We start from the raw sequence: 17,981 nt of genomic DNA, 5'->3' as shown, positions 1-17,981 counted from the left end.
CAAATAAATAACACAATAATTCATAAAGAAATAATAATACAAGAATCAATCAACTATGTTTCCCACACTCACAACTGTAGACCTACTTTTGCCCACCCCTGTATATGTGTACATGAGTATGTGCACGTATATTCCAAGCTTTTCCCAGTTTTATTAGTTGAAAACAAGTATGGAACATGGATAATGGAAAAATATAGATAGTAGATTTTTTTGGTTCACTATCATTTCATTTTGGACCATCAACAATATAGACTCAATTATAATTAGAAAAGTTCTTTGTAAAATGTAAAGTATAATACAAAAGTTAAGTTTTTATATTATAAATCGTTAGATGTTGAGTATGTGTTTCTTTTTCTCTATGTCATTTAGATATCAGATGGAAAAACAAGTTCTGGGGGAAGTCGATGGAAATCCTGCCTGTGGGAACACTGAATGTTATGCTTCCAAAGTAGGTTTTTCTCTTCATTCTTCTGGACTCTTAACTGCTTTTCAAAATCAGAAATGGGTATTTGAAACACTAGAAGGTACCGAAGGTCTCTTTTCCTCTATGGCCAAGCATCTGTTAACTTTACCAAAGATTTGGGAATGTTCTCCCACAAAAGTAAATGAAAACCTTAGCATATGTATTAAGGCTTACTATTTATGTTTTCACATCTTCCATTCGTCAGTCAATACCAGGTACCTACCTGACCCTGTCACCATGTTAGCTTGCATTTTATATGAAAGGTTATTTTTTTTTACCCATTTGTTCTTACGCACAATTTATAATTTCACTTTGAGTTCATCTTAGATCCAAGGACTATTTTTAAGTTCTGAGTTATTTTATTATAGAAGGATGATGGAATTCCTTTAAGGCTATTTTATAGAGAATATAGCCTATAAGTCTTTTAAAATTAAGTTGATGTTTCATTGAGGCCAAAGGCTTGGCTGGTTTTGTTTCTGTCTTCATTTGGTTGGGTTGGTTTGGTTTGGTTTTGTCTGTTTGAATGACAAAGTTTGCTGATGAATTGGATGTGGGGGAAGGTGGGGACAGAGGGGCGTTCCCAGGACACAAAATAAACTTTCAATATTTACAAACTCATAAGGAAGAAAGACTTTCCCTAGTGGTATATAATGCCTATCAATTCATAATTTTTTAGAAATTTAGAAGCATTTTTTTATTTTGAAGTAACACTTTATTTGAAAATGTACATAACATGCCAATGTGATTTAAAGCTATGCCATCTCGTTCCTTGGCAGAAATTCTATAGCCTACTCCCTGGATTTTGAATTATATATATACCATCTTAATTATGCACATCAGTCTTTTCCCAAATAATTATTCACAAATTTGATGTTAAATTTAGAAAATGAGCCTGACCTGTGGTGGCGCAGTGGATGGAGCGTCGACCTGGAAATGCTGAGGTCGCCGGTTCGAAGCCCTGGGCTTGCCTGGTCGGGGCGCATATGGGAGTTGATGCTTCCAGCTCCTCCCCCCTTCTCTCTCTCTGTTTCTCTCTCTCCCTCTCTCTCTCCTCTCCAAAAATGAATAAATAAAATTAAAAAAAAAATTTAGAAAATGAAACAACTTAAGAGTAATCTTTTTAAATGCATGCTGCCATATCTGCCTCTTTCACAACGGCCCAGTGGCTGCAGACTGCAGAAATAATTCATGGGTATGTCTTGAGGGCTTCCCTGCTCTGCCCCATCACTCCTTTATACCTTGCCTCTGGCCACACCCACCCACCTGTAGCTCACCACTAGCAGGTCCCCCAGTGTGTCATGGTATTTGCTTTATTTTTTCTTTGACAGAGATAGAGAGACAGAGAGAGGGACAAATAGGGACAGACAGACAGGAAGGGAGAGAGATGAGAAGCATCAATTCTTCATTGGGGCATCTTAGTTGTTCATTGATTGCTTTCTCATATGTGCCTTGACCAGGGGGTTACAGCAGACTGAGTGACCCCTTGCTCAAGCCAGTGACCTTGGGTCCAAGCTGGTGAGCTTTGTTCAAACCAGATGAGCCTGCACTCAAGCCGGTGACCTCAGGGTTTCGAACCTGGGCCCTCTGCGTCCTAGTCTGATGCTCTATCCACTGTGCCACTGCCTGGTCAGGTTCTTTTGGCTTCTCATGCTTTTCCTCAGCCTCCACTAGTGAGTCTTTCTTGACACTTATCCCACATGTCAGGCAGATCTAAGGACTGAGGACTCTCCCTTCTGTACTCGTGGTGGTTCCTTCTAATCTCATTGTATTTGTTGACATGTCCATCTACCCTTTCAACTGGCTCCAGGAGAGCAAGAAACAGGCCCTATTCAACTTTGTGGCAATAACACCTGGTGCATAAGAAGCATTGACTTTTCCCTAAAATGAATGAATCTTGTCATAAATGTCTTTGAAAACATAGAATCTTTCAACAAAGAAATGAGAGGAAAATGAGGGAAAAAGAAACTTTGGCCAAAGAATATTCTCATTAATAGAAATAGTAATAGGTATGTGTAACTTCTGCTGTTTTTAATGAATGGTGTATTCCTCATTAGGTATGGAGATTGCTATGTGTGGAATAAAGTCACCACATGCATACACAACATTCTCAGTGGCAGAAGATGGATAGAGCATTATGGAGAAGTAACCATTAGAAATACCAAAAGCAGTGTTTGCATTTGCAAACTAACATTTGTCAAGGTAAGTAATACCTTACAACAGTAAGGGAAAAAAATAACAGAATATGCTTACTCTAAGGAAGAAATAAAATGGTTACCTTCAACAGCCTTATCTAGGTCTATCCTCTGTCATCGATACTTAAGAACATTTTAGGTAGGAAAGCAGAGCCAGCTGATGGCGTTATTCAAAGCATGCAGACTCCTGACAGTGTGGAGGTCAACACAGGCACCTCTCAAAGCAGAAAATAATAATTCTTCTCAAAGAATTTTTTAGGCCCTGGCCAGTTGGCTCAGCGGTAAAACGTCAGCCTGGCGTGTGGGGGACCCGGGTTCGATTCCCGGCCAGGGCACATAGGAGAAGCGCCCATTTGCTTCTCCACCCCCACCCCCTCCTTCCTCTCTGTCTCTCTCTTCCCCTCCCGCAGCCAAGGCTCCATTGGAGCAAAAAATGGCCCGGGCGCTGGGGATGGCTCCTTGGCCTCTGCCCCAGGTGCTAGAGTGGCTCTGGTCGCGGCAGAGCGACCCCCCCCCCCGAAGGGGCAGAGCATCGCCCCCTGATGGGCAGAGCGTCGCCCCTGGTGGGCGTGCCGGGTGGATTCCGGTCGGGCGCATGCGGGAGTCTGTCTGACTGTCTCTCCCCGTTTCCAGCTTCAGAAAAATACAAAAAAAAAAAAAAAATTTTTTTAGCAACCCATCAGTAGTTCATTAAGTAAAATTCCAGAAAACAATTATTGCCTATAGCACATCTTCTGGTTTATATTTCTATATCTATTCCTGCTTGATTACATATTTAAGGAATCTATTTAGGGATATAATTATATTGCAATTATCTTTTTCTGAGGATGCAAAAAATGATAGCTTCCAGTCATTGTAAGCTCACCTAGCTCAGCCACTATTATAATCCAGATAAGTTCAAGAAAAAAAAATGACCTTTATTAACAAGAAAAGATGTCTGGGATAGAAATGCCTACAGAGCACCATTTTCCCTAGTCTCTGCTGGGAAGCAGAGCAGCTCCCTGTTTGTTTATGGGGCTACAGAATTCATCGTGGTACAGAAACTCCACCCACCCTCATTATCTCTTCTAGTCCTGCTCTCATTCTAATATGGTAGAAACGGGTAACGTAGTTGCAGTCTCAATACTCAAATTTTTCTCTTCTGGTTATATTTGTTTTAATTGAATATATTTATTTTACCTCAAAATATTTTTCTTTTTTTTACTTTTTTTATAGATTCACTAGGTGGCTCAGCACTGAAGAGCCAGGATCATAATCTGTTCTGAGTGGCGACAGTAAATGTATGCGTTTAGTTTTGCAGGCATGAGAAACTTGGACTTCGGTGTGCCCTGATATATGCAGAGCTCCTGAGTCCAAGGGAAACTTTCTTCCTCCCACAAAGAGTTCAAGGAAAAGTCCCTACGCCAAAAGTGTAAAGATTTGAACTATGTAAATCAAGCCTACAACCTGTCAAATAAAATATGTTGTATTTTTTTACTTTGACTAATAAATACATTTTATAACAAAGCCTGCGAGGCCAGGTTGGACACTTTGGAACTCAAGCCGGGAAACTGAATGGGGGGCAGGGACCCAGACAGGTAAATTCGCTGACTTCTCACCCTTTGGGGAGGAGCATGGCTGGAAGAAAGCCAGAGCAGGGTCCTCATGATACAATTTAGCCATATATGGAGACTGCGAGAAATATTTCACAAACTACTTCCCTAACGTTGCCAATTGAAAATCATAAAATCTGTGAACAAAAGGAAAATTCAAGACAGGAGTAACTGAGGCAGAAATTACTAACCTATAAATTGATACTTGGGTGAGAGAGACACTGAGCCTTTTCTGTAGCATACTACCCTGCGACAACATGGAGTAGAGATCATCCCTTTCTTGAAAGTGAAGAAGGCCACCCGGCCACACAAACCCTTTTGAGATAGAGTTCTGAAAATGGTTTGAATAAAAAACTTAAAAGTTAGGCCCTGGCCAGTTGGCTCAGTGATGGAGTGTCGGCCTGGCATGTGGGAGTCCCAGGTTCAATTCCCGGCCAGGGCACACAGGAGAAGTGCCCATCTGCCTCTCCACCCCTCCCCCTCTCCTTCCTCTCTGTCTCTCTCTTCCCCTCCCGCAACCAAGGCTCCATTGGAGCAAAGTTGGCCCGGGCGCTGAGGATGGCTCCGTGGCCTCTGCCTCAGGCACTAGAATGGCTCTGGTTGCAACAGAGCGACACCCCAGATGGGCAGAGCATCACCCCCTGGTGGGCATGCCGGGTGGATCCCGGTCAGGCGCATGCGGGAGTCTGTCTGACTGCCTCCCTGTTTCCAATTTCAGAGAAATACAAAAAAGAAAAAAAGAAAAAAAACCTTAAAGATTAAAGCAATTTTTCTTATGGAGATTATAGGGATTGGTGTTATCAGAGAGATCAGGTGTTTTAATTGGGGTTTGGTTTCTTCCAGGTGAATTACTGGAATTCTAATGTGAATGAAGTCCAGGGGGTTGTGATGGATCAGGAGGGGAAGGTGGTGCACCGGCTCTTCGGGAAATGGCACGAAGGGCTGTTCTGCGGCGTGGCGCCTTCTGCCAGGTGTGTCTGGCGGCCAGGTGAGATGTGCACGAGAGTCTTGCCTCAGGAGCCCACCCTGAGTGAGATGACAGGAGTGGGGAATGTCAGATCATCCCGTGTAGTCCACCCTGTATTTTTGTTTAATAATGAGATTGAAAACCTAGATGCGAAAGCAACTGTAGTTCTAGTTCTACTTAACATGTAGACTTATAAGTCCCAGTATTTGATAATGAGTTATAAAATTTAGGCCAAATTTGACAAGAGGGCTTCATGTAAAATCTACTCTAAATGCCTACAGTCCAGTGCCTACATTTCAAATGCTAGGTATATTTATTAAAGAGTTTAAGTTCATTGGAATTTATAAACTCAGATCCTTATTCATGTTATTTATTTTGTTTTAATAAAACAAAGGAAAGCCTGTCAACATCTGTAATCCACAAATGCAATAATTTATGAGAATAAGTGATCTTGTCACTTAAGCAGCAAAAAGCTGCAATATGTTGACATTTAATAAAACACATCAAGAGAGTTCTGGTAATACACTAGCATATAATTCAATATCAAGTATAAATAGAACAACTCTCCATGTGACATTTATTTTCATTGGAATTTTGTCAGTGAAGCCCTAACTTTAAAATTAGTTATTAGTTTTCTAAATGACCTCATGTGTATTTAAATTTTTTGCCGGTAGAGTGGTTAGTTCATTCTGTGATTATTTTCGGAGGACTGTCTGCCTCAGGCTTCACTCGAAGAGCTTGGAATACATCAATGAGGAAAGTGTACCAGGATTCTGCCTTTGAGTTTAGTTTCAAAGGATCAATAAATACTAATTTAGATCTGCATCTTTTTCTTTTCTAAAAGGCAGTAAAGTGTTTCTGGTGAAATCTTAGTGTTCGTAGCTAATCACCCTGTCATTTAGTTACATAACTGAATATAAGGAGAAAAATTATGACATAGTTTAGCCATTGAAGACTCCTATATGTACAGAGTTTTATTTTAAAGGCTAAATTGTATTAGATATATGAATCTATCAGTTCTGTTGATTAATACAAAGTTTCCCATCAAGCAAACTAAAACCAATTTAAATCACTTGGAAAAAGTGACTATCAAATGTTTATGGCTACAAATTTACTAATAGTCTGTGTAGTGATTGAACACCTGGGTTAAGTCGGCTTCTGCACGTGTCTTAAATCTCTTTGCCGCTCACGATGGTTCACTGACCTCATTCCAGGGTCCTTGCCCACCAACCACGAGCTCTACTATGGCTTCACAAGGTTTGCTATTGAGCTCAATGAGTTAGATCCTGTACTGAAAGAGCTCCTTCCACCGACAGACGCCCGGTTCCGGCCAGATCAGAGGTGAGCATAGCGGTGGTATTTAAAAATGCGTAGCCTGTCATTGAGACCTATTTACCACCATCTATCTTCCTTCCTTCCTTCCTCCCTCCCTCCCTCCCTTCCTTCCTTCCTTTCCTTCCTCCCTCCTTCCCTCCTTTCCCTCTCTCTCTCTTTCTCTTTCTCTCTCTTCCTCTCTCTTTCTCTTTCTTTCTTTACTGAATCCTTTTCCATTCCCTTATTTACTCAGAAATACTTGAGTTTTCTACCCCTGGTTAAACTGGTCACAAGATGATCAAAACAGATTAGCTCAACAAAAAGTTTCCCCTCTCACCCCCAAATTTACCAAAAGTCTGCAAATTCATGAATTCTCACTCCTCACCCAGTGTTTGTACCTTTTTACTTCTATTACTCTGAAGCATGAAGTATCTTTTTTTTACAGAGACGGAGAGAGAGTCAGAGAGAGGGATAGATAGGGACAGACAGACAGGAATGGAGAGAGATGAGAAGCATCAATCATTAGTTTTTCGTTGTGACATCTTAGTTGTTCATTGATTGCTTTCTCATATGTGCCTTGACTGTGGGGCTACAGCAGACCGAGTAACCCCTTGCTCGAGCCAGCAACCTTAGGTCCAAGCTGGTGAGCTCTGCTCAAACTAGATGAGCCCACCCTCAAGCTGGTGACCTTGCAGTTTCAAACCTGGGTCCTTCGCATCCCAGTCCGACGCTCTATCCACTGTGCCACCGCCCGGTCAGGCATGGAGTATCTTTTAAACTCAAGAATGAGGTAAGAAGATATGATATAGGGACACCTAGAAATGCTTTTAGTCAGAGTCTGGAGTTTGCGCACTATGGTTTGGATCCCACGGTGTGAGATGTACTCAAAATACAGTACCTTTAATACCTTCTGATTCTTATGTTTATTTTTATTCTTACATAAGATCTGTACTTGTGTTGCCCATTTCTTCAGAATTAATTTTACTTTCTAAAACCTTTATCATACAGATTCCATCCAAGACCTTTTTCTGTTTCCAGTGTATTTGTGACTTTATCTGTCTTCTGCCAAAGTGTCCCCAGTATTGAATGTTCTACTGTTCAGTTCTCTTAGATTCCCTCCTCTCTCGAGAACAGGTCGTCTCACTGTTTGACATTCACACGGGTCAACAAGCTTCCTGTATGATGCGTCCCTTGCCCTCATTTTGAAGTTTAAATATTTGCAAATCACCATTGGGTCTGCTTTTTCTTTCTCAATTTTATTTCCATATTTCCTTTCTGAATTTCATGTACAATTCATTTCCTTTCTGTGGCCCTTTGTGATTTTTCCCAACTGTTACCTGCCTTTTTTTTTTCATCAGTTTTACTCTCTCCAGTAAAACAGGAAAACTCCTTCCCTCTCAATCTGTTCTAAAAGTAGATGGAGGCCCTGGCCGGTTGGCTCAGCGGTAGAGCGTCGGCCTGGCGTGCGGGGGACCCGGGTTCGATTCCTGGCCAGGGCACATAGGAGAAGGGCCCATTTGCTTCTCCACCCCCACCCCCTCCTTCCTCTCTGTCTCTCTCTTCCCCTCCCGGAGCCAAGGCTCCATTGGAGCAAAAGATGGCCCGGGCGCTGGGGATGGCTCCTTGTCTGCCCCAGGCACTAGAGTGGCTCTGGTCGCGGCAGAGCGACGCCCGGAAGGGGCAGAGCATCGCCCCTGGTGGGCAGAGCGTTGCCCCTGGTGGGCGTGCCGGGTGGATCCCGGTCGGGCGCATGCGGGAGTCTGTCTGACTGTCTCTCCCCGTTTCCAGCTTCAGAAAAATACAAAAAATAAAAAATAAATTAAAAAAAGTAGATGGAGAACAGCCAGTTACCACCCGCCATTCTGTAGCGTTTAATGAGTGCTTTTTGATGATACGGAGAAGGAGTGCAGCCCGGGACTTGGTGCTGTTCTACCCCTGTGCTCTTCAGTAACCCTCAGATCTCAGGTTACAGAACCCTAGACAGCACAGAAGAGTCTCCAAGGACAAGCCGCTCACCTTTCCCTCCCACCGTTATGTTACCATGTGCAGTAATTCTTCAGTTCACATACATAGAAAGTTTGTTCATTGATAGCAGGCAGAGATAATGTGGCCCGGAGCAGGGGCCAGGGGATACTTATCAGAATGTCATTTTATGTAAAAAAAAAATGACATTTTAATCAGGAAAGAGGGTGATATATTAAAAAGAGTAACTGCTTTCTGCTTAGATTTTTGGAAGAAGGAAATCTAGAAGCTGCAGCAGCAGAGAAGCAAAGGGTAGAGGAACTCCAGAGATCTCGAAGACGATACATGGAAGAAAACAACCTTGAACATATACCAAGATTTTTTAAGTAAGTCAGTTCATCCCTATTACAGGTTCATGGTTGTTATACGAATGGGGTTGCCAAAAGCAGTGAGAAACACCAGCTAAAAAGAAATCGCTGGGTGTCCAGGGAACAGAAAGGTGGAAAAATTAAACTGGTTGCAGTAAATGGTTTTGGCAGTGAAAGCGGGTCAGATTGTGCAGTTGTGAAAAGAGTTTTTGTAAGCCTAAAAATACACTTTTCAACACCTCTTTTCTTTTTATGAGCAGCAAAAAGGAGTGAGGGTCGTGCCCAGGACGCTCTTTGTTCTTCTGCTCCACTCTTTCAAATGGTGGAAACTTGTTCCCATCCCCTCCCTCAGGGAGCAGGTGGGACCTCTCTGCCCACAAGGTCCTGCTGGTTTCATTAGTCATCCAGATCTGGTCCCTCTGTGGTGTGATCGTGGTTGATTATTCCAGTATTATTGGCAAGATTATGTAGACGTCACAGAGGTGAAACGGGAGTTTCCGGTTCCATCTGTTGCCCTCCAGAACCAGGGCAGATCAGCTCAATAACTTCATACCCTTTATAGCTGCCATCTCCCGGCTGCCCTGAGGAGGAGTGCAGCCTTGCCCTTCACAGAGAAAGTGCACTTTTTGGACACAGGCCTTTGAAGAGACTCTTAGAGTGGCTGAGGTTCATACTGTATCCCACAGTTGAGGCAGAGACTGTCCTTGGAGGTCTGGGGCCCGAAGCTCTTCATTACAATAGTTGTACACACTTTGTTTAGAGTACTTCACATCTAGTTCTGCCTATAGGCAATATTCTCCTGCCCTCAGCCCCTCTCCCCATTACCCTACCCACTTCCATTTCAGATGTTTAACAACAAAAATGAGTTCAGTTCTGGTTAAAAATAGACAAGTCATCAATGGGTGGATAGGACACGAACAGGCTTACGAAGGACTGCTTATACATCTTACGTACAGGAGAGGGTTCAGTGATCAGGTAGGTGACCTTGACGTAATTTGTGCCTAATGTCGATTTTTTTTTGTTTTCACAGAAAAGTGATTGATGCCAATCAAAGAGAAGCCTGGGTTTCTAACGACACCTATTGGGAGCTGCGGAAGGACCCTGGGTTTAGCAAAGTGGACAGCCCTGTTCTTTGGTAACCTGGGAGTGTAGAGTTAGCCAACATATCATGCTCTAAATGAATAAATAACTATGCACAATTATGTTTCTTAGAGCTCCACGTGGTTTCTGGGTCGACTGAACACCGGCCATTTGCTTTTCTATTCATCTTTATAATGGACTCTCAGAAGTGCATTAGACAAGGCCCCTAACCACTCTTGGATCCTTTCTGTTTTGCTGCAACCATATTCCTTAAAAACACATCCACACCCTCCTCGAAAAGCAGAATTAAAGGAGCAGAATATAAAATCCAAAGTCTGATGAGTTTATAAAGAAAAACAAGCTGTAACCGGTGCTTAAAGCTGATCCAGAGAGTTTAAAGCAACAGGACATCAACAGCGCACTTAGTCCTTCTTCCAGAAGCGCCACCCCCTCATCGCGGGATCTCCTGGGCCATGGCCGTCAGTCAGCTCAGACTTCAAGTGTGTCCGTTTGACGTGGTGTCCTCGTGCTGGCCTTGTCGATGAAGACATGATGCTCAACAGAACCTGTTTCATCTGTACGCCATTGTTCATGCCTTAAGAAATGCAAAGATGTACAATAAATCATTTTTTAATGTGTGCTCATAGGTTTATGTGAAGGACAGATCTTTTGATTCATGGCATGATTTACTTTCTGGAATCAGAACAATTATGAGTCTAACTTAAATGGATTTTTAAAAAAAGTAAACAACACGTGCTTTACTTTGATATGTTGGTTACTGTATTGTATATCCAAAGGGCCAGAAGGAAATGGTGTGCTAGGTAGATGTCTGTATTCACATTGCTTGTCAAGTTCCTGTCCTGCATCCAGAAAATAAACCATCCCTCTTTCACCTAACCTCACAGTGTGCCCTATTATTTGGCAATATCTGTATTTGATTTTGAACACTTGGCATCACAGTGCTGAAACCTTGGAAGGAAATAATAAAAAGCAGAGGGGGTTTCTGGGTGGGCTTAGGAGTATCGTAAAAGTAACTGTTTTTGAGTGAAGCACAGTGTAATATGCATTACTATCCTATGCCTAACCCAGTGCCAGCAGTGGAAATCCCACTGGGAACAAAAGCAAGAATGCTAGTAGATTATTTGCATTGTTTAAATGAGTTCTATGCAAAGTCATATTTTACATTTTCATCAAGTGATTCTGTATGATACATGACCATTTATTTAAGCATTTACCTTGCTATTGGCAGAGATGAAAAACATAAATCAAGGAATTTATACATTCCAACAAGGGAGGGGGGGTGCAGAAATGTGTTTTGCATACTTCAGGATTTGTTTTTCCTCCAGTATCCGTAAGCTTTTGTAGAAAACTTGGCATCAGTATTCCTGAGTTTCTGCATGTAGATGACTATATAAATGCTTGTATGTTTTTTAAAAAAATCTCTCTAGAGTAATTATAAAATTACATATATTTTATTCTTAGTTAGGTTTTTATTCTAGATTCTTACCATGAGATCTTAAGTGTTATTTTAAAGTCTGATAATGAGGTGACTAACATTTTACATTTTGTTAGAAGGTGTTGATTTTAGTGTGACTTCTCAGCAAAGCTTTCCTAATAATGGCTAACCCACTATCAAATCTAAACTGCTTATGAGAGCATAAGGCAAACTCTGAGGATTCTACTAGATGGAGCAAATTTTTAGTTAACCTAAAACTCACCCCTCCTTTGATCTGGGGCCCTACATTATGTGAACAGCATGCACTGGTTTAGAATTTCATTCTCCATATTCCATTACCAGACCTAAATGTTCCATTTAAGCAGCATCCTCCCTAGATTTCTCCATGCCTTTAATTCCCATTTTAAATTATGGGTAGCTTGCTCCATGGTAGTAAACTTTCCCCCCCCCCTTTTTTTTTCTTATTCATCTTGACTCCTTTTTCTCCTCATCTTGAGGTACATCCCTCTAATTTTTATTAGAATTTAATTAGAATTCTATTAACTTTCTTATAAAAGTCTGTTCTCTCCCAACTGGTTAAGTCTTAAATACCATCTAAAGTGGTCCTGGTCAGAACTTACCAGCACTTCCCTGAACAGTCTCAAAATCGTTCACCTGAAGATAAGGAAAGAATTTTGTAAAGTAGAGGTGTTCCAAGTAGGTAAGTAGGACGGTGAGGCATCAGTTATCAATGGATATTAGATTGTAATTGAGAAAAAGAATAACTAGTAGAGAGGACCTTTATTAAATAATAAGTTTAAGCTACAAATCAGGTTAAGTGAATGTTGGTCAGAGCTAGCCTAAAATTGATTAGGATTTTAAGATAATGAGAAGAATGTCAAATTAATTAAAATCACCATATTTTATAATATCCCAGATTTAGACTCTCTTGAAGTTCATACTTCTTGGTTAGACTTCCAATTCAAGATTCAAGTGATCAATTAGATTTTAGATCATACTCCTATAATACCAGATTCACAAATCTCATCAAATATTTCTAATCTAATAGCTTTATCCCCCATTTCTTTTTTTACTTTTGATCTATAAGATGGTCATAGAATTGTGAGACTTATTCTGTTTGGGATTTTCATCTGAAAAATTTGGGGGCCTTTGAAACTAGTTTAAAAAGCAAAAGGATAGACTACTAGATCACTCTTGATAATACCTGATTTATTTCTTAGAATTTTATAGAAGCCCCTATTTCAGGGGCACTTTTCTTATTTGTTTTTTCCTAAAACAATCTAGGATAGAGGAGCATTGAGTATACCTTTCTACCTCCCCTGTGATATGTTCATAAGCTCCTTCATCTCTTTGAGCTGGTCATTATGAAAGCCGTAGTAAGTGACAGTGGTCCTGTGGATGTGGCTGGACTGAACAGATCAATGCCACACAGCAACACGGAGAGACACTAATTATTTTGCTTCCATATGCTGCCACCAAGGGTACAATTTAGATTTAGATTTTGCTGTTATTTTATTCATTTTTTAATTAAGTCATTATTTTTTATGGGTTACTTAAACATTCCCCATAATTTCCATTCAACTGTAAAAAATAAACCTCATTTGAAATACCTTTTAATATTACACATCAGCCCTGGCCAGTTGGCTCAGCAGTAGAGTGTCAGCCCGGCATGTAGAAGTCTCAGGTTCGATTCCCAGTCAGGGCACACAGGAGAAGCAACCATCTGCACCTTCACCCGTCCCCCTTACTCCCCCCGCCTCCGCCTGCAGCCATGGCTTGAATAGTTTGAGCAAGTTGGCCCCAGGCACTGAGGATGGCTCCATGGCCTTACCTCAGGTGCTAAAATAGCTCAGTTACTGAGCAGTGGAGCAGTGGCCCCAGATAGACAGAGAATCACCCCGTAGGGGGCTTGCTGGGTAGATCCCAGTCAGGGCTCATGCAGGAGTCTGTCTCTCTGCCTCCTTGCCTCGCTTCTCAATATATATATATAACACATGTCAATTACATATATATTACATGTCAATTATATGTGATATAAAACTACCAAATTATTTTCCGGGTAAGAGAAACCAAGTGATTTTTCAATACAAGAGATGCCAAGTTGTCAATATTTCAAATCTTTGCTCTTTGTTATTCTGACCTTTCAGCGACTCCACTCATCCATTGTTAGATCCTGTCCTGGCCAAGGTTGCAGGTTCAATCCCCGGTCAAGACACCCAAAGGAGTCAAGCAGTGGGTGGAAGGGTAAATTGATGTTGTTGGTTTTTTTTCTCTCCCTCTCTCTCGCTCTTCCTCTCTCCTTCACTCTAAAATCAGTAAATAAGAAATTTTTAAAAATCATTAGATACTGTCCTTAGAATCACTGGGGGACAGGGTTAAAGAGGAAACTGATAAAACTTTTTTTGCTTAGTTCTGGTTACATCTGTGGCTGGAGAAGAGTTCATAATCAACCTATTGTATGTTTTTGTTTTTACCGAGTGGATTTTACTTACCCATCTTGTCTAATCTTGTTCTCTGTCATCCTAGAAAATGAAATGTTAGTGGGAGCAGAGCTCCTAACACACCAGGGGTGTAAAAATGTTTTGCACTTAGCTCAAGTTGATACATTATGAATGTGGCACAGTAAAAAAACAGTTTGTGTACAAAATATTGGTTTATTTCTATGGGAGCCTTTATGTTCAGGATATATAAAATGTATCTAATTAAACAATTATGAATCTATTTCATGTTTTAGAAATGTTCTTTTGGGGGAAAGATGGAAAAAATGTTATTGGAGCTAAGATTAAAGTGTTGAGTTCCCCTCCCGCCGTGTTTATTTCAAAAAGCTTCCCAGTCATTTAGAATACTGCTTATCAAACTAGGATTAGATCCTCTAAGTTTTCATTTAGTTTCTTTTGTAAAATTGATAGGTTTAAACTGTACATTGTAGGAATCATTCTGTTAAACCTAACTTTGCTTAACTTGAATATATAATTTTAAGAACATACATTTGCAACTGAATTGTAAGACCTTGTTGCAGCCTTTGCTATTAGAGAAAATGGCAAGTTATTTAAGCAGGCTTTAGCTTTAATTCTTCCAAAATGAGATCTAAAGAAGAATGAATTCTTTACAAATTGCTGTGATGAATCAGAATGTCAACATCTTACACAAATGATGCCCCATGATTAAGGCAACTGGCAGGTGGAAAACAAATGCATCTTTTTGTTTTCCAAGCAACTATCTAAATCCATTTATTTGCTCCTTTCTTCTGTCATAATTTAGTGAGGGGCAAGTGTACATAGGTCTATTCTTTTGCCCTTTGCCATTGAGGGTTTATAACACGTACAGTAATTATGCACAGAAGCAGGGTGGTATATCAATATCGGAACCACTGCATTTAGCCTCCCATGGAACACTCAAATGATTCATGACTTAAAAATTACCCCATAATTACATAATATTAATTCCCTCGGTATCTCCAGATGGGTGGGGGGGGGGGGGAAAAAACCTAAGAATGTCTTTATTTTTTACAAAATTTTTTCTCTATCATGCTTTTCTTCATACCTATGTATAAATTAGGGCAGTTGCACAGAGAGGAATATTGAGTTATCAGAAAACAAGTTTAATCCTATTGGAGTTATACCTGTTTTTTCTTATTTTTAAAAGGGTAAGCAACAACTTAATACTATTAGAATAATGCTAAAGATATGACTTCTTTTATCTTAAGTACCAACTTCTTTTAATTACCCTCATCCAGTTATATCTTTGGGAAATAATGTAGTTGCTAGAAACCTTTTTTAGTCATTTCAAGCTTGTTTTAAAAAGCTTTATTGAGGTGTAACTGACAAAATACATGCTTCATATCTGAACAGTACAGTTTGACACATGACACACTCTTGACATCACAATCACAATAGTGCACTATCCATCGCTACCAAATAATCTGTCCCTTTCTTCATCTTCTCCAAGGCAATCATCGATCTACTTTTTAACTTTTTAAAATCAGCATTCTTTTAATATTTAATGCATAGGGGATTTTTCTAGAAGGTTGTATGCATTTGGGTAGATGTGTGCCTCCAAACTGCTCCCTTGCCAATACCCCGATATCCACCATCAATTACTAGCATGTTACAAGAGAAAGAGGGTTTTTAGTGCTAGTTCTGAGAGCCCAGTAAACATGTTAGAGTATCTAATTAGTGAAATACTTAGAAAACAATAACCTTTTTTATATTAAAGTGGCCATGTAAGTTAATGAATTCTTTGCCCTCTTTTGAGTGTACAAAATAATGCTGAAAATGAAGTCTGGCCAGGTTGAGGAAGCCCTGGGAAGCCTTTTTCTCTGTGCTGACAGAACCCCTGACAGAGCCGTGGGAACCTTGACTGAGGCTCTGGAAATGATGTTATTTTAATGACAATGATGACAGAAGTAGTCTAAACTGAGTTGATTATTATTTGCCTCCCAAGCCCCACTTTTGTGTCACAAACCTTTGAAACTTCCAGTGCTCAAAACAGCTGCTTTTCCTTCTCTTCTGTGTCCTCACTTCCTATCTAGAAACAAAGTTACTAAACCTAATTTTGAAAAAGTCTGTAGTTCAAAAGTAGAAAACTCCAGCCCTGGCCAGTTGGCTCAGCAGTCGAGTGTCAGCCCATCATGTAGAAGTCCCAGTTTCGATTCCCAGTCAGGGCACACAGGAGAAACAACCATCTGCTTCTCCACCCCTCCCCTTCTCTCTCTTTATCTCCCTTTTCCCCTCCCATAGCCATGGCTCAAATGGTTTGAGCAATTTGGCCCCCAAGGCGCTGAAGATGGCTGCTGTGGCCTCATCTCAGGCACTAAAACAGCTTGGTTGCCGAGCAGCGGAACAGCAGCCCCAGATGAGCAGAGCCCCACCCCATAGGGGGCTTGACAGATGGATTCCAGTCGGGGTACATGTGGGAGTCTGATTCTCTGCTCCCTTGCCTCTCACTTTATTAAAACAAAAGAAAAAAAACTTTCCAGAAACTGTCAAATACAGCTTGATTGACATTAAGTGCTAGTGAAAAGGCAAGAATGAATAAAAGAAAAATGAAATCTAAGAAAGAAAAGGAGATTCTCTAAGTGGGGCAAAGCAAAGATCATGCTCCTGTTTGTGTGTGGATGGATCCGAGGGACCACACTACTGTCTTTGAAGTTTGTTTACAGACAGATTGAGTCTTCAGCTTCCCTTCAAAGATTCTAAGTCCTTACATGTAAGGTGTGGACCAAGAATCTACATTTTAATAAGCACCCTGGGCCCCCAGGGAGTTTTGAGGCAGATGAGGGGACTTCCTGGAGTGTGTGCTGGCCTAACCACACATACCCTGTGCCTGCTCCAACCTCAGTCTTCTGTTTTTTCTCATAGGGACATTCAGTGTTCTGTCAGAAAGTCTAGTAGTTCAAGAAAACTGACTAGAACTCAGGGGTGGGTGACTCCCTCTGCCATGCATGGCTTCTTGTCAGTTTTGTGACTTCTGCCCCAATGCCAGTGCTATAATGTGGAGGTGAAGAGTAGAGAAGACAAAATTCTGAAACCTAAAAATGAGATTGTGTCAAGCCAGACACAATAAAAGTGTGTTCCTGAAGGCATTCTAACCAGCTCAGATAACTGAAGTCTACTCTTCCAAGTCACAATCAACTTCCCCTGCCCTGCCTTTCGTGCTCTGAGACCTGGTCTGTATCTCTAAGAGTTTTCAAATGAGCTGATTGGCTCCTGGCTGGTGCATGCCTGCTCCTGGTGGCAAGGCACGCTCTTGGTCCCCCGGCTAGTGATTTCAGAACCAGGTATAGCAGCAAATTCTTTCTGCGGGTCAGTGTTTTCCCCTGAAAATAATATCTATTTAAATTTTTTGTTTGAAAAACTTCCACTGTGAAATTACTCTGCTTATAACTGAATGTACAAAGGCAAAGGCAGCAGTTATGTAGTTTTAGTTTGCATATGGTCCTTTTGAGATAGAAAAATTAAATTTTATCTTATATTAAGGATGGACTTTCAAGTAACTTTCTACAGAAAAATAACTTGTAGTTAAATTTTCTTAAAATAAAAGAGAAATTATTCCCAGAAAAAAATTATGCATCTGTGCCGCCTCAAAATAAGAATTGTGCCTCTTTAGTGAATGTTGTTTACAAGATTGCTACATTTGTAAGAGCACAGGACACTCAATAAATTTTAAATAAACTATATAAAGATGTTTGGGGTTTTTTTGTGTATAGTATATTCCAATGACCTATTAACAAAATTAATATTTTATCTCTAGCAAGAGACTTTGCATATGAAATAAAGAATATTGAGTACTTATCCTGACAACATTTCCAGCTCTTTGTGTGTGTGTGTGTGTGTGTCTGTGTGTGTGTAATAACTATGTAGAAACTGTTTTCAAATCAAGTAATAGAACACAGGACGTTTTCCTGAACTTTGAACTTATTTATATTAAAAGATGTAGATCTTGTCAAGATGGCAGCACAGGTAAACTCCGGACTCGCCTCCTCTCACAACCACATCAAAATTACAAGTAAACTACAGAACAACCACCATTCAGAACTACCTGAAACCTGGCCGACTGGGAGTCCTACAACTAAGGAATTAAAGAAG

At 40.6% G+C, this 17,981-nt stretch overlaps 1 protein-coding gene across 6 annotated transcripts in view; it reads left to right on the top strand.

Moving 5' to 3' along the window:
• The window catches only part of OSBPL6 (oxysterol binding protein like 6), a 235,393-nt gene extending 224,349 nt beyond the window's left edge, over positions 1–11,044 (top strand). For all 6 annotated transcript variants that reach the window (XM_066279263.1, XM_066279264.1, XM_066279261.1 and 3 more), the window contains 6 exons: positions 370–448; positions 2,518–2,662; positions 5,091–5,235; positions 6,429–6,555; positions 8,754–8,876; positions 9,889–11,044. In XM_066279263.1, the coding sequence (XP_066135360.1) occupies positions 370–448; positions 2,518–2,662; positions 5,091–5,235; positions 6,429–6,555; positions 8,754–8,876; positions 9,889–9,997 (728 nt within the window). In that variant the 3' untranslated portion in view covers positions 9,998–11,044. The remainder of the gene's footprint in view (positions 1–369; positions 449–2,517; positions 2,663–5,090; positions 5,236–6,428; positions 6,556–8,753; positions 8,877–9,888) is intronic.
• The last annotated feature ends 6,937 nt before the right edge of the window (positions 11,045–17,981 follow it).

The sequence above is a fragment of the Saccopteryx bilineata genome, chromosome 5, assembly GCF_036850765.1.
Source record: "Saccopteryx bilineata isolate mSacBil1 chromosome 5, mSacBil1_pri_phased_curated, whole genome shotgun sequence".
NCBI lineage: Eukaryota > Metazoa > Chordata > Mammalia > Chiroptera > Emballonuridae > Saccopteryx > Saccopteryx bilineata.
Note: the sequence above shows the minus strand (reverse complement) of the source record. Positions and strands in the feature narration are given on the sequence as shown.